The 16,632-nt window shown below is 43.8% G+C and overlaps 1 protein-coding gene across 1 annotated transcript; it reads left to right on the top strand.

Annotated features, from left to right (window-relative positions):
• The first annotated feature begins 7,754 nt into the window (after positions 1–7,754).
• On the top strand, positions 7,755–12,680 carry LOC147091239 (putative G protein-coupled receptor 139). Its single transcript, XM_085976488.1, has 2 exons — positions 7,755–7,863; positions 11,770–12,680. The coding sequence occupies exons 1-2, from the start codon at positions 7,797–7,799 to the stop codon at positions 12,678–12,680; spliced, it is 978 nt and encodes a 325-aa protein (XP_085832614.1). The 5' UTR covers positions 7,755–7,796.
• The last annotated feature ends 3,952 nt before the right edge of the window (positions 12,681–16,632 follow it).

Genomic DNA, 16,632 nt, shown 5'->3' with positions numbered 1-16,632 from the left:
TTGTTGGTCCCACCCTTGACGTTTACAGGAACATGTTGGCGTTGTACTCTCTCTATTTCCCTTCTGAAAGTCTCCCACTGTTTTGATGTGGATTTTCCTATAAGCAGCTGCTCCCAGTCCACTTTGGCCAGATCCTGCCTTATCATATTAAAATCGGCCTTCCCCCAATTTAGACCCCTTATTTCCGGGCCGTCTTTGTCTTTTTCCATGACCACCTTAAATCTCACCGAATTATGGTCACTGTCGCCAAAATGCTCTCCTACTGATACTTCCACCACTTGCCCGGCTACATTCCCCAGAATTAGGTCCAGTACCGCCCCCTCTCTTGTAGGACTTTCTACATGTTGGCTCAAAAAGCCCTCCTGGATGCACTTTAAGAATTCTGCACCCTCCAAGCCTTTCACACTCTGACTGTCCCAAATTATATTGGGGAAGTTGAAATCCCCCACTATTATTACCCTATTATTTTCGCACTTCTCTGAGATTTGCCTACATATCTGTTTTCAGTTGGCCAGTTTCTGTGTGCTCGGTCAGGTAGTTGTCAGTTGGCCAGTTACTCGGTGCTTGGTCAGTTAGTGGTAAGTTGGCCAGTTTCTGGGTGCTCGATTAGGTAATGTTTAGTTGGCTAGTTTCTGTGTGCTTGGTCAAGTACTGGTCAGATGGCCAGTTTCTGGATGCTCGGTCAGGTAGCTTTCAGTTGGCCAGTTTCTTTGTGCTCGGTCAGTTAGTGGTCAGTTGGCCAGTTTCTGGGTGCTCGATTAGGTAATGTTTAGTTGGCTAGTTTCTGTGTGCTTGGTCAAGTACTGGTCAGATGATCAGTTTCTGGATGCTCCGTCAGGTAGTGGTCAGTGGGCCAGTTTCTGGGTGCTCAGTCAGTATGTGTTTGGCTGGCCAATTTCTGGATGCTCGTTCAGGGAGTGGTCATTGGGCCAGTTTCTGGGTGCTCGGTCAGGAAATGATCATTTGACCAGTTTCTTTGTGCTCGGTCAGGTAGTTGTCAGTTGGCCAGTTTCTGTGTGCTCGGTCAGGAAGTGGTCAGTGTGCCAGTTCCTGTATGCCCGATCAGGAAGTTGTCAGTTGGCCACTTTCTGGGTGCTTGATCAGTTAGTGGTCATTTGGCCAGTTCCTGGTTGAACATAAGAACATAAGAACATAAGAAATAGGAGCAGGAGTAGGCCAATCGGCCCCTCGAGCCTGCTCCACCATTCAATAAGATCATGGCTGATCTGATCCTAACCTCAAATCTTCTATCACTCTGCATCCACCCGAACCCATGTGATCTCCCGGGAGAGGCGAAAAACCAGATAAAGACCCAATGGCCAATTTGGGAGAAAAAAATCTGGGAAATTCCTCTCCGACCCATCTAGGCGATCGAAATTCTTCCAGGAGATCACACTGTCCCTATATTTTCTACAGTACTTACCTTCTGTAAAGGCGATCTCCACCCCAGCCAGGAACAGGAATAAAACCATCTCCTGAAATCTAACAGAATTAGAACACAGTAGGAGCAGAACAAGGCTACACGGCCCCTGGGCCTGCTCCACTACCCACAGGGCCATGACCATTCCGAACCCAGACTCATGTCCAATTTCCTGCCCGCTCCCCGTAACCCTTTATTCCCTTTACTTCCAGGAAACTATCTATTTCTGTTTTAAATTTATTTAATGATGTAGCTTCCACAGCTTTCTGGGGCAGCAAATTCCACAAACCTACCACCCTCTGAGTGAAGAAGTTTCTCCTCATCTCAGTTTTGAATGAGCAGCCCCTTATTTTAAGATTATGCCCCCTAGTTCTAGTTTCACCCATCATTGGGAACATCCTCACCGCATCCACCCGATCAAGCCCCTTCACAATCTTATATGTTTCAATAAGATCGCCTCTCATTCTTCTGAACTCCAATGAGTAGAGTCCCAATCTACTCAACCTCTCCTCATATGAACACCCCCTCATCCCCGGGATTAACCGAGTGAACCTTCTTTGTACTGACTCGAGAGCAAGTATGTCTTTTCTTAAGTATGGACACCAAAACTGTATGCAGTATTCCAGGTGCGGCCTCACCAATACCTTGTACAACTGCAGCAATACCTCCCTGTTTTTATATTCCAACCCCCTAGCAATAAAAGCCAACATTCCATTGGCCTTCTTAATCACTTGCTGCACCTGCATATTAACTTTTTGAGTTTCGTGCACCAGGACCCCCAGATCCCTTTGTACTACAGTACTTTCCAGTTTCTTGCCATTAAGATAATAACTTGCTCTATGATTTTTCCTGCCAAAGTGCATAACCTCACACTTTCCAGTATTGTATTCCATCTGCCAAATCTCTGCCCACTTACTTAGCCTGTCTATGTCCCTTTGCAGGTTTTTTATGTCCTCCTCACTCACTACTTTCCCTCCCATCTTTGTATCATCTGCAAACTTTGATATGTTACACTCGGTCCCCTCCTCCAAATCGTTAATATAGATTGTAAAGAGTTGGGGACCCAGCACTGACCCCTGCGGAACACCACTAGTTACTGGTTGCCAATCTGAGAACGAACCATTTATCCCAACTCTCTGCTTTCTGTTAGAGAGCCAATCCTCCACCCACGCCAGAATATTACCCCCAATCCCGTGATTTTTTATCTTGAGCAATAATCTTTTGTGTGGCACCTTGTCAAATGCCTTTTGGAAGTCTAAATACACTACGTCCACTGGTTCCCCTTTATCCACCCTGTATGTTACTTCCTCAAAAAACTCAAGCAAATTTGTTAAACATGACTTCCCCTTCATGAAACCATGCTGAGTTTGCCCTATTAAATTATGTTTATCCAAATGTCCCGTTACTGTCTCCTTAATAATGGACTCTAACATTTTACCAACCACAGATGTTAGGCTAACAGGTCTATAGTTTCCAGCCTTCTGCCTACTACCCTTTTTAAATAAGGGTGTTACATTAGCAGTTTTCCAATCTGCTGGGACCTTTGCTGAGTCCAGTGAGTTTTGGAAAATTATTACCAATGCATCCACAATCCCTACCGCTACTTCCCTCAAGACCCTGGGATGCAAGCCATCAGGTCCAGGGGATTTATCCGCCTTGAGTCCCATTATTTTACCAAGTACCACTTCCTTAGTGATTTTAATCGTATTTAGTTCCTCCCCCCCTAGAGCCCCCTGTTTGTCCAGTGTTGGGAAATTCTTAGTGTCCTCTACTGTAAAGACTGATACAAAATAATTGTTCAGTGTTTTTGCCATCTCCATGTTTCCCACCATTAATTTCCCGGTCTCATCCTCTAAGGGACCAACATTTACTTTAGCCACCCTTTTTCTTTTTATATAACTATAGAAACTTTTACTGTCTGTTTTTATATTTTTTGCTAATTTACTTTCATAATCTATCTTCCCTTTCTTAATCAATCTTTTTGTTATTTTTTGCTGTCTTTTAAAGACTTCCCAATCTTCCATCCTCCCACTAGATTTGGCTACCTTATATGCCCTTGTTTTTAGTCGGATACTATCCTTAATTACTTTACTTAGCCACGGATGGCTATCTTTTCTTTTACACCCTTTTTTCCTCAGTGGAATATATTTTTTTTGGAAGTTGTAAAATAACTCCTTAAATGTACACCACTGGTCATGTACCGTCTTACCCTTTAATCTATTTTCCCAGTCCACTCTACTTAATTCCGCTCTCATACCTTCATAGTGTCCTTTATTCAAGCTCAGCACGCTTGTTTGAGATCCAACCTTCTCACCCTCTAATTGAATATGGAACTCAACCATGTTATGGTCACTCATTCCAAGGGGATCCTTTACTAGGACATTTTTAATTAATCCTGTCTCATTACACAGGACCAAATCTAAGGTTGCTTGCCCCCTGGTCGGTTCAGTTACATACTGCTCAAGAAACCCATCCCTAATACACTCAATGAACTCTTCCTCAAGGCTGCTCTGCCCAATTTGATTTGTCCAGTTAATATGATAATTAAAATCCCCCATAATTATAGCTGTTCCCTTATTACAAGCCTCAACTATTTCCTGATTAATACTCCGTCCAACAGAGTTGCAACTGTTCGGAGGCCTATAGACTACACCCACTAGTGTTTTTTTCCCCTTATTATTCCTTACCTCCACCCAAACTGTTTCACTATCCTGCTCCTTTGACCCAATATCATTTCTCTGTATTATAGTGATTCCTTCCTTTATTAACATAGCCACCCCACCTCCTCTCCCTTCCTGCCTGTCCTTCCTGATTGTTAAATAACCTGGTATGTTTAATTCCCAGTCATGGTCACCCTGCAGCCATGTTTCTGTAATGGCCACAAGATCATACCCATATGTCATTATTTGTGCCGTTAACTCATTCATCTTGTTACGAATGCTACGTGCATTCAGATAAAGAACTTTCAAATATGTTTTGTAACACTTAGTTCCTGTTTTTTCCCTTTTTAGTACTTTACTTTTTACTCCATACCTTCTGTCCCTTCCTGACACATTCTGTTTTTTAATTCCCCCACTGCTACCTAAGTCTATGACCTTCTCTGTTGTCATTTCTATTATTTGCTCTCTAGAAACCTCCCCCCCACTAATTAGTTTAAAGCCCTCTCTACAGCCCTAGTTATATGATTCGCCAGGACTCTAGTCCCAGCACTGGCCAAGTGGAGTCCATCCCAACAGAACAGCTCCCTCCTGTCCCAGTACTGGTGCCAGTGTCCCAAGAAGCAAAACCCATTTCTCCCACACCAGTCTTTGAGCCACTCATTTAACTCTTTAATTTTATTTATCCTAGCCAAATTCGCTCGTGGCTCAGGTAATAACCCAGAGATTATTACCCTTGAGGTTCTGTTTTTTAATTTGACCCCTAGCTGCTCATACTCCTTTAACAGAACCGTCTTCCTTGTCCTATCTACGTCGTTTGTACCAACATGGACCACGACAACTGGATCCTCCCCCTCCCACTGCAAGTTTCTATCCAGCCCAGAAGAGATGTCCTTAACCCTGGCACCAGGCAGGCAACACAGCCTTCGGGACTCCCGCTCTTGACTGCAGAGAACCCTATCTATCCCCCTAATGATACTATCCCCTACCACTACAACATTTCTTTTTACTCCCTCCACTTGAATGGCCACCTGTACCACGGTGCTGTGGCCAGGTTGCTCATCCTCCCTGCAGTCCCCGCTCCCGCCCTCACAGGGAGTAAGAACCTCGATCCTGCTGGACAAGAACAAGGGCTGCGTCTCCTTCAACACTACATCCTGGATCCCTGTACCTTCCTCACTCGTAGTCACACCGTCCTGTCCCTGACCACGGACTACATCTGCAGTAATTAACTTCATAGGTGTGACCATCTCCTGAAACATAGAGTCCAGGAACTTCTCCCCCTCCCTGATGTGTCGCAGTGTCCGAAGCTCGGTCTCAAGCTCCATAACATGGAACTTGAGTTCCTCTAGCAGCAAACACTTGTCGCAGATGTAATCACCGTTAGCCTCAATGGGGTTCACCGGCTCCCACATCTCGCAACAGTAACACATCACCTGCTCCATTCTATATAATTAATTAAATTTCTTATTATTAGTTATGAAGACCCTGCCCGGATATATATGATAATATCACACCACTATTCAATAGGACTTACCAACTTAAAGGTATGAAAGAGAAGAGAAGGAAGAAAACCAACCAACCAGCTGATCACCAACCTCCTCCTTGAATACTGTCTGTGGAGCCTGTTTGGTTGACTCGTCTCGCTGCTCCGCCTCCGCAGTGCTGTCTAAGCCTGGGAGTGGGGAATAAAACAGAGCAAAAAACACACCCTCACCTCCCACTTATCCGAACTCTCCCACTTAGCAAAACTCCAGCAGCACTCAATGCACAAAGCACTCCGTGCACCGCACTAGCCCCTCCCCTTTTATACCTGGATTCTACTTCCTGTTTAAACTGCCCAAGAGTTTAAAAAACCCTTAAAAAATTAAACTTACTTCAAATAATTGACTTCTTAACACACTAAAATTCACAAAATACACTTAAATGATTTTTCTCCCACTTAGCAAAACTCCAGCAGCACTCAATGCACAAAGCACTCCGTGCACCGCACTAGCCCCTCCCCTTTTATACCTGGATTCTACTTCCTGTTTAAACTGCCCAAGAGTTTAAAAAACCCTTAAAAAATTAAACTTACTTCAAATAATTGACTTCTTAACACACTAAAATTCACAAAATACACTTAAATGATTTTTCTCCCACTTAGCAAAACTCCAGCAGCACTCAATGCACAAAGCACTCCGTGCACCGCACTAGCCCCTCCCCTTTTATACCTGGATTCTACTTCCTGTTTAAACTGCCCAAGAGTTTAAAAAACCCTTAAAAAATTAAACTTACTTCAAATAATTGACTTCTTAACACACTAAAATTCACAAAATACACTTAAATGATTTTTCTCCCACTTAGCAAAACTCCAGCAGCACTCAATGCTCGATCAGGTAGTGGTGAGTTGGCTAGTTTCTGTGTTCTCGGTCAGGTAGTGGTCAATTAGCCAGTTTCTGGCTGCTCGTTCAGGTGTTGGTCAGTTTGCCAGTTATTTATTGCTTGGTTAGATTAGAGTCAACGGGCCAGTTTTCTGGTGTTCAATTTGGCTGATGAGAACTGCTCAGTTTTCATGAACTTACAAATTCATGGGATGTGGGTGCCGCTGGCAAAACCAGCATTTATTGCCCACCCATAATTGCCCTTGAGAATGTGTTGTTGAGCCATTTTCTTGGAATGCTGAAGTCCGTGTGGTGAAGGTGATCCCACCGTGCTGTTAGGCAGGCAGTTCCAGGACTATCGCCAAGCAACGATGAAGGAACCGCAAAATATTTCCAAGTTAGGATGTTGCATGATTGTATTGAAACATGGAGGTTTTGTTGTTCCCATGCATCTGCTGCCCTGGTCCTTCTTGTTGGTAGCGTTCGGGGGCTTAAGAGGTGCTGTCGAAGAAGCCTTTGCGAGTTGTTCCAACGCATTTTGTAGCTGGAGCACACTGCTGCCACGGTGGAGGGATTGAATGTTTAAGGTGTTGGACGGGGTGCCGATCAAGCGGGCTACTTTCTACTGGATAGTGAAAAGCTGTATTGGTTTGATGTGCTACGTTAATTTGAAGGGATGTATTAGTTTGAGTTGCTTTATTACTTTGAGGTGCTGTATTAGTTTGAGAAGCTGGATTACTTTGAGGAGCTGTATTATTTTGAGGTACTCTATTAGATTGGTTATTTTTATTAGATTTAATATTTTTGAGGGGTACATTATTTTGAGGGAATGTATTATTTTGAGTATCCATCGACAGAAATTCATCACTTTAATTGTTTAACTGATTGGCCGCAGATTAGGAGGACAGCCATATCCCGGAATGCAACAGTGTTGCCCTGATCAGACACTCTATCATTTGGAATTTAATTACTAAATGGCCACAGCATGGTGAAGGACATCACCGAAACTACATGAGAGATAAAGATGTGTCTGATATCGTTTGCTACAACAACTCCATTGCTGGAAGTATACAGCTGGCTATTTCCGTTAGTTAATTAATGTGATAAGAATTGTACAGTCTTTGGGGTTTTCAATTTCTAGCGCAGCACTAAATATATTCTGTCTCAACAGGGAATTAGCTCGGCTGTTGCAATATGTTTGTTGATTTTTTTTCTAAAAAGAGGGATGTTGCAACTTCAATGTCTCCGTGGACATCCCGCAGTATATAAATTAATGGCTATGGAAATGAAACGCCTCAGAGTTTAGTACAGACAGATTGCTTGCAGCACGAAGGGACACGTGGCTTCACACAGAAAATGCATCGACCAATTCAATTTGTCGAGAAAATATACTACATGATCATTGCCGTCATTGGTATACCTGGTACGTGACTGTAACCATTGAAGTTGTGTAAATCTGTCTGTGAGCTGCTCTGTGGTTTTGCTCTGTGACTGATAATGTTACATGCTGGTCTTGCTGACCGTTATGCAGACACCCGGTCAGTGAAATCATTTTGTTAAATCAAATGTCCTGAATTACCTTTGTGGTTTTATTCCATTGCCTCAATTGAAAGTAATCCTCTGTCAGTAACTCACAGGCTCGTTGAGTTATCAAGTTATTTTCTTTAGGGGAACATAGTGTACTGCTGAATCAGTCTTCAGTGTGAGCACCTCGCTGAAGGAAGGTATTACTGGGAGTATCTGTCACTGTAGAACTGTACTGAGTGTGGGTCACTAACTGGAGTGTAACACCTGACGTCAGTGCTCAGGTATTACCGGGAGAATCTGTCACTGTAGCATGGTGCCGAGTGTGTGTCAATAACTGGAGTGGAACAGCTGACCCCAGTGGTCTTGTATTACTGGGAGTAAATGCCACTGTAGAATTGTACTGAGTGTGGGTCATTAACCGGAGTGGAACACTTGACCCCAGTGGTCATGTATTATTGGGAGTATCTTTCAACGGCGATTTGCATTGACTATGGGTCACTAACCAGAGTGGAACACCGGACCCCAGTGGTTATTTATTAGTGGGAGTGATTGCCAGTATAAAATTGTACTGATTGTGGACCACTTAATGGAATGGAACAAGCCGGTTCTACTTTGAAGTCATTCTTTCAGGAGACTGATCTCTCAAACCATATTAAGCTGCCTTCGTGTTTTACAAATGTAATCGCAGGTAACGGCAAAGATTTTTGCTTTTGTTTGAAGATAATTGGTACTAAATGTATACAATGAAATACATTGGTATCGCACTGTTTCCTAATGAGCTGCACTTACAGAAACTGGTGTTAACTACTTACAGACATGTTCACAGCAGGACAGCGCAGCTACTTTATTCAAATCCTCTGTATAATTACGTTTTCTTACTCTAAGTATAGTTATTGTCAACACTTTGGTTGCTTTGGTGCTGATTAATCCACTTCCCCCAACAAGGTCCTGAAAATCTCTGGGTCATGAGGGTTGGATTTAATCAGCTTTCTATTCCACAGTATGAATGTTGTTCTGTGGTTATTGTTTCTTGCACCTCAGTAACTGATAAGATTTGGCAAACGAGTGCTTAACAATGATTCAGTGTCTCTACAGAGGTAACCTGTAGCGATCTCTGCCCTAAGCTCAGTAAGGTGTGTCCATGTGAGGAGAGGCAGCGATAACAGAAGAACATTCATAGGAGGAACATACATACATGAAATTGAGGGGCGACTTGTGACACGGGCAGCCGAGTTCTGAATCAGCTCAATTTACGTAGGATGGAATGTGGAAGGCCAGCCAGGAGTGCATTGGAATAGTCAAGTCTAGAGGTAACACCTGATTGAGGTGTACAAAATAATGAGGGGCATAGATAGGGTGGATAAAGAGGAACTTTTCCCCTTAGTGGGGGGGTCAATAACAAGGGGGCATAGATTCAGGGTAAGGGGCAGGAGATTTAGAGGGGATTTGAGGAGGAACTTTTTCACCCAGAGGTTGGTTGGAATGTGGAACTCAATGCCTGAAAGGGTGGTGGAGGCAGGAACCCTCACAACATTCAAGAAGCATTTGGATGAGCACTTGAAATGCCATCGCATACAAGGCTATGGACCAAATGCTGGAAAATGGGATTAGACTGGACAGGGATGGATGGGCGGCGCAGACACGATGGGCCGAAGGGCCTCTTTCTGTGCTGTAAAACTCTATGACTCTATCTATGACTCTATAATCGCATGGATGAGGGTTTCAGCAGCGAATGTGCTGAGGCCTGGGTGGAGACGAGAAATTTTGTTGAGGTGAAAGGAGGCGGTCGTTGTTATGATGTGGATATGTGTTTGGAAGTTCATTTCAGGGTCAAATATGACACCAAGTTTGCGAACAGTGTGGTTCAGCCGCATACAGCTGTTAGGAGAGGGATGGAGTCAGTGGCTAGGGTATGTAGTTTGTGGCGGGGACCCAAAACAATGGCTTCGGTTTTCCCAATATTTAATTGGATAACATTTTTGCTCATCCAGTCAAGCAATCTGACCATTTAGGCACTGGGCAGGGGCCGAGAGAATTGGTAGTGAGTTAGAGCTGATTTTCGTTGGTGTACATGTGGTAACTCATGCTGTGTTTTCAATTGATGTCGCCAAGGGGCAACATGAAGATGAGTAACAGGAGGGCACCAAGGATGGATCTTTCAGGGACACCAGAGGTACCGATGCGAGAGCGGGAATGGAAACCGTTGCAGGAGATTCTCTGGTTACAAGTACATAAGTTAGAATGGAAATAACAAAAGAAAATGCTGGAATAACTCAGCAGGCCAGGCAACATCCGTGGAGAGAGAAGTAGAGTTAACGTTTCAGGTCAAAACCCTTCGTCAGGACTGAGAAAAAACACAGGAAGTGAAACAGATTTAAAGGCCAGTTTGGAGCTGGGAAATGGGGATGAAACAACAAAAGAGAAGTGACGAGATATTAAGAGTTAATCAAAACGAGACGAGATGCTGATAGGACTAGTGAAGGTAAAGGCGGCTCTAGACTAGGTGTAAAATGCGTTGGCAGAATGAGAGACAGCTGCCATGTGGGAGAGAAAAAATAGGGGAAGGGCACAAAACAAAGGTGTGGAAAGAAATATTTTAAAAGATGTAATAGGGGCCTCGGTTATGATCTGAAATTGTTGAACTCAATATTGATTCTGGAAGGCTGCAAAGTGCCTAATTAGAAGATGAGGTGTTGTTGCTCGAGCTTATGCTGGGTTTCCGTGGAACCATGCAAGAACCCGAGGACAGTGTGGCTGAGTGGGAATGGGGCAGTGAATTAAAATGACAACATAAGAATGGAACCAGGCGAGTGCAGTCCCAACTAGCTGGACACCGGTGGAGAGGTTTTGGAGAACAATGGTCTGGTCAACTGTGTCAAAGGCTGCAGACAAGTCAAGAAGGACGAGGAGGGATAGGTTACCTTTGTCACAGTCACAAAGGATATAAGTTGTGAATTTGATGATGGCAGTTTCGGTACTGAGGCAAGGGCGTGGATTTTGCTCCACGACCCCGTGGGGCTGAGTATACAATCACGATGCGGGTGTGGGGTGGTCCGATTCCCCTACACCGGGGAGGTGCTGTCGGAACCCGGGGGGGGGCCTGAGCCTGTGCCCAGAGGGATGTAAGATCGCCGAGCCAGTGTGGTATGCGATTCCTGCTCAGGGACTGGTCCAATTCCGGTGTGGGGGTTCAAATCTTCGGCAGCGGCGGGGAGGTGTCTGATCCAAAAAGCGTGTGATCCCATGGCGGGGAGGGGTTGTACGATGCCGCGAGGTGGGTGATGGTCCCAATGATGTGTCCAAACCCTGTCCCCGGGGTTCCAGTCCCCGACCCGGGGTTCGTTCTATGCTGGTGTGCTCTGATGTGTGGGGAGATTGGGAGGCTGGGGAAAGCACTACTGCTCCTCCTGGCCGACAGGCAGTGCTGTGAAGGCATTTACCTTCTCCCTGAATCTGTTCTCATCTCTTTCAAGCTGCCGCGATTCCCGAGGCCTGGAAATACCGACCAACACAAGTAAATCTATAAAACTTGTTAAATAGAGGCTTCCAATGTCAGTAAAATATTTAGTTTGCCAAACCGTCTCGTCAGAGTGCTCGGCTACACGCTCCTTGTTCCGCCTCCATTATAGCGGGTAGCAGCGGGTTAGAGGCGGGTTGGTTCCCTGGCAGAGATTTCAAGTTTTAAACTCTGACCCGACTCCAAAACACTGGTGCTAAAATCCAGCCCTTACTGTCTGTGCTCAGACACGGAGAATGTTTGATCAATACTTTCCTGTCTCTTTTTACTTCTCTTGTTTTACAGTGAATTTAGTGGCGATTGTGATCTTATCCCGAGGAAAGTGCGGACTCTCCACCTGCACCACTCGCTACCTGGTGGCCATGGTAGTTACGGATCTACTGTTCATTATCACTGAGATCATACTGAGGCAGATTAATTATTATTATTTCCCATTGTCTTTTCTCGACATTACCCCTGTGTGTAGTGCGATATATGCCCTGACTCGTGCAGCCACAGACTGTTCTGTTTGGTTCACTGTCACTTTCACATTTGATCGGTTTGTGGCCATTTGTTGCCAGAAGCAGAAAACAAAATATTGCACCGAGAAAACAGCGGCTGTGGTTCTAACAACAACCTGCCTTCTGCTCTGTTTAAAAAACGTTCCCCACTACATTGCATATGAACCTGGAAAAATAATCGACAATGTGCCATGGTTCTGTATTACAATCCCAAGCTATTACACTGAGCCTGGATGGGTGGTATTTGACTGGATTGATACGGTTATAACCCCATTGCTCCCATTCACTTTAATTTTGTTGCTCAACACTCTGACAGTCAGGAATATTTTAGTGGCCAGTCGAGTCCGTAAGGGACTGAGGGGTCAGAGCAAGGGAAAGAATCGCAGTGACCCAGAGATGGAGAGTAGAAAGAAGTCTGTGATTTTACTCTTCAGCATATCTGGCAGCTTCATACTTCTGTGGTTGGCAAACGTTATATATTTCTTATACTATAACATTTCAAGAACAGATCCCAGAGATTCCAATAATTCTTTGTATATCTTTCAACACGTAGGATATATGCTGCGGAATTTAAATTGCTGCACAAACACATTTATTTATGGGGTAACCCAGTCTAAGTTCAGAGGGCAGTTCAAGAGCGCGGTAACATATCCAGTTACCTCAGTTATTCAATTAATTAGTAAACAATACAACTGAGCGCAGCCCAAAGGCGCGTCCCAGGATTTCCAGTCCATGAATGTAATATTTAGACAAAGATACCATCAACTGAATTACACCGGGAATCGCTGTTGATCTGAAAATACAACCAGCGGCGGGGCAACCACTGTGTTTAGGACACGGCACTATTCCTGATTGACAGTTCCCGCATTGTCTTTCGTGTCAGGACCACTAGTTTGTTGCACTCCGTCTGAGCTCTTCTGTAAAGCGTCAATTCAGCTATTTAGTGCAGCAAATCTTTTGCAGCTTCCAGAGTAAGAGCCTCCCAAATAGTTAAGCAGAAAGAGCTGAGCTCTAGTTTAGATGATTATATTACGTAGAATATGCAGCACAGAAACAGGCCATTCGACTCAAATCGTCTATGCTTTTCCTAATATTGCACACTCGTCTCCTTCTTTCATCTCAGCCTTTCAGCATATCTTTCTATTACCTTATCTCTCTTTTACTCGGCTGAATTGCTTTTGATAACAGTAAGCTATTGTACTCAACCTCGTCCTGTGGTGGTGAGTTGCACATGCTAACCACCCTCTGAATTGCTACTTATTTCCCTATTGGATTATGAGTAACTATCTTGTATTTATGACCCCCTAGTTTTCGATTCTCCCACAAGTGTAAACATTCCCTCCACATCTAACCTGTCAATTCCATTCATAATTATCAAGACCTCTATCATGCCTCCTCTATCTCCTCCCTCCCAGAAAGCACTAACGTCCAGCCTGTTCTATCTTTCCCGATAGCTCTAAACTTTCAGTTCTGGTGACATCGAAATAAATATTTGTAAGACTGAAAGCATTGGCCCATGCACAAGTTCTGTTGCCCAGCCATCGACTCCATCCTTCTTCTGTCTAAGTCTGAACCAAACCATTCGCAAGCTTGGTGTTCTATTTGACCGGGAGATGATTTTCCGACCACATATCCACTCCCTCACCAGGACGGCCTATTTCCAGCTACGTAACATCCAGACCCTTTCAGTAGATGCAGAACAGTAATTTCCACAATATTCCAAATGCGGTCTAACCAAATGCGGTTCTGAGCACAATATAATTGCTCTGCTTTAGAAATCTATCCCTCTAGGAGTGAACCCTAGAGATTTCTTTGTTCTTTTAGGGCCTCAGTAGCCTGCATCGCCACATTTACTGATCTGTGTGCGTGTACCCTCACATCGCTCAACCCCATTAAGATAATTATTTTCCAAGCAGTATGTGGTCTCATTAATCTTCCTCTTAAAATGCGCAGTGCTCATTTGTCATGGGTTAATTACACGCCTATTCCAAAGTATTTTAACTTCTTCCTGTATTTTATCGCAATTCTCCTCTGTATTAACCCGCAGTTTGGAGGCATCCACAAATGTTGAAACTGCTCTTCCGATTCCCCAGTCCAAATTTTCTAAGCAGATGGGAATGAACTGGTCTCAGCTACGGTCGCTGTAGATGACCACTGCCCACCATTTACCAACTTCACTACTTTTGAATTCTATAGCGTTAGAAATAAACCCGAGTTCATTGTTAGCATTTTCTTTTCTTTGCCGACCTGTGACACTGCTTTAAATTATTTGTTCCCTTGTGTCCCTAGATGCCTTTGCTCTTCTGCAAACTCAGCTTCTTACGTTCTAAGGTACAGGTGTTTAAAAATCATAGAATGATGCAGCACAGAAGGAGGCCATTCGGCCCAGCGTGTCTGTGCCTGCTCTTTGGTAGAGCTTTCCAATTATTCTCACTACTCTGCACTTGCCGTTTTTTTAACTTTAAATATGTTTTCCAAATCCCCTTTGAATGTTCCTATTGAATCTGCTTCAACCACGCTTTCAGGCAGTGTGTCCAGGTCACAAGGACTCGTTGTTTAAAATAAAGCTTCCTCATGTCGTCCCCGGTTATTTTGATGATCACATTAAGATGGTGTCCTTTGGGTACTGACTCATCATCTGGTACTGGAATCAACGTCTCATTATTTATTCTATCACATCGATTCAGGACATTGATCCACTCTATCAAATCTCCTCTTAACATGCTCCGTTCTAAGGAGAACAAATACAGCTTCTCCGGTCTCTCCACATAACCAAAGTCCCTCATTCTTGGTACCAGTCTCTTCTGCACACGTTCTCAGTCATTCACATCCTTCCTAAATTTTAGCGCCCAGAATTGAACAAAGTACTCCAGCTGAAGCCTAACCAGTGTTTTATAATTTTTTTTCATGAATTCATTGATTACACACTGTTGCTCCATTAATAACGGAGCATATTTGCTTTTGGACAGCCTTCTCAACTTGTCGTGCCACCTTTAATGTTTTGTGTACATACAGCCCCCGGTGTCTCTGTTCCTGCAACCTCTTTAAAATAGTAATATTTAGTTCAGATTGCCTCTCCTCATTCTTCCAGTTCAAATGCATCAATTCACAGTTCCCTGTGTTAAATTTAATCTGCCATGTGTTGCCCATTTGAGTCAGAATTTGGGTTATGTTGTAAGCAAAATTATTGGATTTGGAAATAAACACTATCGGGAAGAGCAGCATCATGTCAGGGACTTCTCTGAAGCTCTTAGACACTCCAGCCTGACGAGCATTTGATGAGGATCAAGCGCAAGCCAAATCTTATATGACTTTAGGAGCAGTTTTCAGCTGCAATGATATTTCATTCTCTTAATGCAACATGTACCAGTAAACTGAGTAATGAGATAACCGCATTAGCAGGAATGAGGGTCAGTTAGAGGTCATTACATTAATTTATTTTTAACTGAAGATCAGCAAAGAACTTAATCAATGGCGGGTCTGGCTCAAATGACGAAGGGCCTACACCTGCTCCCATTTCTTATGTTTTTTTTCATTTTCAGCAGTCTGTCTATGATGTTTGTTACTATCCTCGTCATTTCCTAGTTTCGTTACATCTGCAAAATACTAAATAATGCTCTGTATGATCAACCCTAGGTCATTAATATATATAAAAAGAATAGTACTCCTAATAACGATCCCTGGCTACACCACTGAATAACTCCCTCCAGTCTGATAAACAACCAGCCACCACTACTCTTTGGTTTCTGTCCCTTAGCCAGTTTTGTATCCATGATGCCCCATCCCTTGAATCGCATGGACTACCATTTTATGAACAAATATATAATTTAGTACTTTATCAAACACCTTTTGAAATTCCATATGCACAACATCATCCACGCTACCCTCATAATGTTTCTATTGCCCTAACAATGTGTATCACCTCGCATGCATCTATGTTAAAGATCTCTTGGCACCTATCTGCGCAGTCTGCACGTTATCTAATGTGTATTGTGCGATGTCCTTTAAAGAATTGCCTCTTCAATATTTGAAGCAAAGAATCAGTTTTTTTGCGTAAAAGCAATAATAATTAATAAAGGCAGCCATCTCAAACTGATTTGGAATTTTATCAGAAAATCTGAAGTTTGAATGCAGAGTAAACTCTTTACTTGTCACTTTGTACTACTGCCTTCGAAAAATGGGTGAAGTAATTAACTATGTCAACAAGTAGGAGCGCTGTCCCTCTTCAGCCTCTCTTTGTGTCTTTCGGTTTCTAATTATGCATCTAACATACAAAGCACCTCCCAAATTCACTCAATATCCTCAGCATTTCCCCACACCCATCAAACATCCTCAGCTCCTCACCATACCACAAAACTTCGTCAGCACCAACACAGCAGCACATAAGATCCTGAGCGTCTCCCCTCCCAACATTGTCATCCTCAGCTCCTCCCGAACCCACCTAATATCCTCAGCTACTCCCCACCCCACCTAATATCCTCAGCTCCTCCCGAACCCACCTAATATCATCAGCTCCTCCCCACCCTACCTAATACCCTCAGCAACTCCGCACCCACCAAATATCCTCAGCTCCTCCACACCCACGTAATATCCTCAGCTCCTCCCGAACCCATCAATATCCTCAGCACCTCCCCACCCCACCTAATAT

Source organism: Somniosus microcephalus, unplaced genomic scaffold (genome assembly GCF_052327205.1).
Source record: "Somniosus microcephalus isolate GS21.2 unplaced genomic scaffold, FLI_Smic_1.0 unresolved_chr3, whole genome shotgun sequence".
Classification (NCBI taxonomy): domain Eukaryota; kingdom Metazoa; phylum Chordata; class Chondrichthyes; order Squaliformes; family Somniosidae; genus Somniosus; species Somniosus microcephalus.
This window is presented reverse-complemented; position numbering and strand designations above follow the sequence as displayed.

What these genes read in the sequence shown, in the direction of transcription:
- LOC147091239 (XM_085976488.1), top strand. Translation starts at nt 7,797, where the DNA reads ATGCATCGACCAATTCAATTTGTCGAGAAAATATACTACATGATCATT. An exon ending in TGCCGTCATTGGTATACCTG is followed by an intron (nt 7,864 to 11,769) that starts GTACGTGACTGT and finishes CTTGTTTTACAG; the next exon opens with TGAATTTAGTGGCGATTGTG.